Here is a 5,000-nt window from a genome sequence, read left to right on the forward strand (position 1 = left end):
GGATGATTTTGGCACGTGCTGTGATTTATATGCTATAAAGAGACCGTCCTCATATGAGGACGCTAGGCACGAGTGGGCACAGGTAAATAACAAGACCAAAATAAGACAATTTCTTGCAAAACACATTGGACATCTTTAATTTCTTGCAGCAGCAAACTGTGAATAGTTGAACGTGTGAACATAACAGTAAAAAAATAATAAAAATATGAAAATGTCTCTTTGCATGTTCAAATTGGTGATAATTTGGCGCTTTTTTCGAGAATTTATCCGGCCTGTGCACTTCACCAGAGAGACCGGGAAAATGTAAATAAGTAAACTCATACTTCTTTAGAACTTGACTAGCAGTACAGGACTTTAGCACTTGACTAGCGGTACAGGACTTTAGCACTTGTCTAGCAGTACAGGGATGATCGTTTTAGTCCTTGACTAGGACAACAGAAGTCAACAATTGGAACTGTATAGTTCACTCAGTGTGAAATTGCTCAAAGCATTTCACGTGCACTCCAACGCCGCATTTTCTACACTTTTGTCTGCATTTCTTGTGACAGAGTGCACAGCGGATTTGCTTGTCGATCCACTGTACCACGTGGTCTCTCCCATCGAAGCGTACAGCTCTGGAAACTCTACGGTCAAGTTGTGGAGTGTGGCCATGTGGACGACCAACAGGTGGGGGTTGTGCTGCTTCGGCCAAATAGTTTTTGACAATGGCACGGCGAACTGCAAGCAGGTCCAGTAGAGTGTTGGTCGCTGCAGCTGTGTGTCGATACAGAAGCCATGCCTGTTGCACGCTAACATCTACAATGTAAGCAAAAATAGGCCACCACCACTTTTTGGTTCTTATGGCGATTCTGTACGTGTCCACATTTTGGTCCATTCGGTCGACACCACCCATGGTCTTGTTGTAGTGGGAGATCAGAAACGGTTGACCGATCTGCACTCTCTGGTGAGCAGATCTGGACCAACGGCTGGCTGTCTGAACAGGATGGATGCCCACACAGTTGGATATGACGTTCACCACGCTGTTGTCATTCCAGCGAACTGCAACGAATCCGCTCTTGTCATCTGTGAAATAGTCGTAAGTGCCTCAGCTTGCTTTCTGCATGTCTTTGACGTTCTTGAGTGGACAATCTTCCATGCGGTTGGACCTAATTGTCCCTGTGCATCCGATGCCTTTTGATGTCAGATGGTCAACTAGTTTCATCGAGGTAAAAAGATTGTCAAACGTCAGATGGTATGCATCATTCCCCTGGATTTTGGAGATCAAATCAACGACCACTGAGCCTCCCATCCCCAATCCTGGACACTCGGCAACCTGCTGGCCTTTCGCACCTTGGTAGGGTTCGAGCTGAACCACATATCCAAGAGGGGTAGCCAGGACCCAGAACTTGTAGCCAAAGCGTATTGGCTTCCCCCTGATAAACTGTCTGCATCCATGACGGCCATAGTACGGAACCATACTTTCGTCAATGCTGAGGCTATGTTGCTTGACAAAGTTGTTGAGGCCTTCCATCTGGAAAAATAATCGTTGCTGAGGCATTTGCTGACAGCTGTCTTCCATTCGGGTTTTCAACAGCCGGACCCTCTTCTTCATCACCACTATCCTCATCCGTGAGCGTGTCCACTGGTGGAGGCTCTATGAAGACATCTGCTCGATGGAAGTAGTTGGTTTCCTCCAGCATGTCCAGCACTTCATTGACACTATATCTGCCGAAAGAAATATACTGAGTGACTATCATGTTGAGTTACTATCATGCTAAATGACTCTAAAAACCTGTGACCGTTCGTGCCTAGCGTCCTCATATGAGGACGCCGCTTTAATTACTCATTATCACTAAAACACAAAATATTCAGACAAACTGAAAAACTTAGTTTCTAAAATGGTATTGAAGAACAATTTCACTTATGTAATGTTATTAAAAAAGTAAAAAATGAAAGAGTTATTTGCTTACCTTTTGGGTGGTGACATTTTGGTGGTTTCACACAGCACATGTGTAATCCAAAATGGCTGCTGCTGGAAGCTATGGAGAGGAAGAAACTCTAGCACGCAATGTTTGCTTCAGACTACTCCCCCTTGATATGTGTGTTATAAAAAAATGAGTCATTCAATTATTGGCTCTGACAGAAATGCCTAAATTCGAGGTGTCCTCATATGAGGACGCTAGGCAATAATGGGTTAGTCACGTGCCCGCGTGCACCCTAACACAAACCGGATTGAACACATGTCTGTCTTTCAATCCGTGCTTGCAGAACGCACATCAGTGCACAAAAGGCTTCGAGTCCACGAATTTATTCACACCATTCTTGACTCTTTTTCTGGCATTTCTTTACAAATTGCAGGAAACAGGCGGCGTAACTGTGTCGGTGATAATAAACGGTGTTACGAGTTCGCTGCCCTTGTCACTCAGTGAGGCATACCTTCTCTCCTTATATTCGTCTTCGTAACCTTTCTGTGTCGTTGTTTTGCTGGTACACTTCTTGCAACCTTTCTGCACTGATGCTTTAATCAGAATGGCAACAAAGTACTTCATGTTTCGCTTGAGTCATTCTCAGTGATTGCAGCTTCAATGCATGCAGCACGGTTTCGCCGCTCCCACCCATTTATAAGTATATTTAGTGTACATGAAGTCTTTTTCTTCTACTTCGTTCATGGGCCGAAATTGCCGCATACAATCGTTTTGCGCAAATGTTTTTTTTTCACGTGGTTGTTGTGTTTGTTTCTTGTGCAAACACGAAGGACTGAGAAAAACTTGAGTCGCCATAGCAGGTCTGAACATTAGTTGCACGTTGACCTGGGGCAGTTTGAAAGCAAATCTCCACTCTTCCGGATTCGACCACCCAACCTTCCATATTGGAGGCTGACGTCTTCAAGTTTGCGCCATCTACGCCGCATGAAGACAGAGAGCGTTCTACCCAGATTCCTTTATCTATTGTTTGTTTGTTTGTTTGTTTGTTTGCTTAACGCCCAGTCCACCACGAAGGGTGATATCAGGGCGGTGCTGCTTTGACATTTAACGTGCGCCACACACAAGACAAAGTCGCAGCACAGGCTTCATGTCTCACCCAGTCACATTATTCTGACACCGGACCAACCAATCCTAGCACTAACCCCATAATGCCAGACGCCAGGCCATTGCCAATTTTAAAGTCTTAGGTATGACCCGGCCGGGGTTCGAACCCACGACCTCCCGCTCACTGGGCGGACGCCTTACCACTAGGCCACCGTGTTGCGGTCCCTTTATCTATACGTCACGCGTCCAAGGGAAGAAAGTTTCGAGGGCAGTGCATTCGCTCGACCGAGGAGGCAAACTTGCATTGATTAAAAGCATCGTAACATGTCTAGACTTGGGGCTTGTGTGATCGAGCCTTCTAAATAATCAAGTGAATTCTTTAGTATAGTTTCAGCTATATGAGAATTTATTCTGTTAAATGGATTTCGAACGCCACAACCAAACACCGGCTTTGCACTTTACATTCTTATCTGTTCAGTGCAGCAGACGGCCCAGTTTCAATATTCCTGCCTTGATAGCTTAAAATAGCGACCTGTTACAGAAATGTACGAGCACTTCTAAAGTTGTTATTACCAATAACTTGCGAAGAGGTGTTCTTCAAAACATGTTTACAACTATGGCTGTATTCGCAACAGTATCAAAAGAAATAATGTATGCAAATTGAAACACGTGACTTTTGGGTTGCTTTTCTTATTTTTACACCCCCGATAGGGGTGTGTATAGGTTTCGCTCGATGTGTTTGTTTGTTTGTTTGTTTGTTTGTGTTCGCATATAGATCTCAAGAATGAACGGACCGATCGTCACCAAACTTGGTGAACAGGTTCTATACATTCCTGAGACGGTCCTTACAAAAATTGGGACCAGTCAAACACACGGTTAGGGAGTTATTGGTGGATTAAGATTCTACAAGGACTTATAGCGGCACATATTAATGGTCAAAGGGAAATAACCACACTTGTTAGCAGTGCCTGCTCAGTTGGTGGCAGTGAGAATGCTAAGGACGGGGGTGTTTTTCCTACCTCGAAGGAATTTCTTGTTATATTCTAGTATCAAAGAAAAGTAGGCCAAGTAGGCTACAAGTCCGCGATTGCTGTTTCGCGAGTGTCTCTTTTGCTAACCCTTGCTGCGTATCTCTTAAAGATAATGGAATAAAATACCTCTCGCATTTATCAGGGCATACATCCGTGTTTACAGAATGCGGAACATTTAAAGTTTATATTTGGAAATCATCCCGATGTTGCGATTAAAAAAGCATCTACTTCGGCAAATCAGATATACTCAAATAATTACATTTTACTTAGCCAAGGTAAAAAGAACACATGCACCTATATCTCCCCTCTTAACGAGAATTGTCCTTGTTCATGTTGTTACCGACGATGGGCAGATCAATATAACGCTCTACGTGTTTGACGTACGTGACACGACGATATACGGTCAAACCTGTCTGTAAAGATCATCTAAAACGGTCGTTACAGACAGGTTGTGGCAATGAAAATGTTAACCACATAGTTATACCCTCGCCGAGGATCATCTTTGGTGTTCGTAATGGGCAGGTGGTCGTTGTCGAGAGGTGAGTTCCTTTGGGGGAGCGATCGAAAGGGTATTACAAATTAAGGATGACTGAATAAGTTTTTGAGGATAAATTGTTTTCTTCAATTTTCATGCAACATTGAAGAAGCAACATTTTTGCTTCGTCGAGCGTGTGTGTGTGTGTGTGTGTGTGTGTGTGTGTGTGTGTGTGTGTGTGTGTGTGTGTGTATGTGTGTGTCAGTGTGTGTGAGCATGTGTGTGTGTGTGTGTGTGTGTGTGTGTCAGTGTGTGTGTGTGTGTGTGTGTGTGAGTGTGTGCATGTGTGTGTGTGTGTCAGTGTGTGTGTGTGTGTTTGTGTGTGTGTGTGTGCGTGTTTGTCAGTGTGTGTGTGTGCTTGTCAGTGTGTGTATGTGTGTGTGTGTGTGTCATTGTGTGTGTGTGTGTGTCAGTGTGTGTGTGCGC

General features: G+C 44.2%; 1 protein-coding gene across 1 annotated transcript; it reads right to left on the minus strand.

The window, feature by feature from the left end:
- Positions 1–1,084: 1,084 nt before the first annotated feature.
- LOC138946541 (piggyBac transposable element-derived protein 3-like) lies at positions 1,085–1,558 on the minus strand. The gene has a single exon (XM_070317982.1). The coding sequence runs from the start codon at positions 1,556–1,558 to the stop codon at positions 1,085–1,087; it is 474 nt and encodes a 157-aa protein (XP_070174083.1).
- Positions 1,559–5,000: the final 3,442 nt, after the last annotated feature.

The sequence above is a fragment of the Littorina saxatilis genome, linkage group LG14, assembly GCF_037325665.1.
Source record: "Littorina saxatilis isolate snail1 linkage group LG14, US_GU_Lsax_2.0, whole genome shotgun sequence".
In the NCBI taxonomy this organism is placed as follows: Eukaryota; Metazoa; Mollusca; class Gastropoda; order Littorinimorpha; family Littorinidae; genus Littorina; species Littorina saxatilis.

Bases quoted from the DNA above. Each gene is read 5' to 3' on its own strand.
- LOC138946541 (XM_070317982.1), bottom strand. From the start codon at position 1,558: ATGGAAGACAGCTGTCAGCAAATGCCTCAGCAACGATTATTTTTCCAG.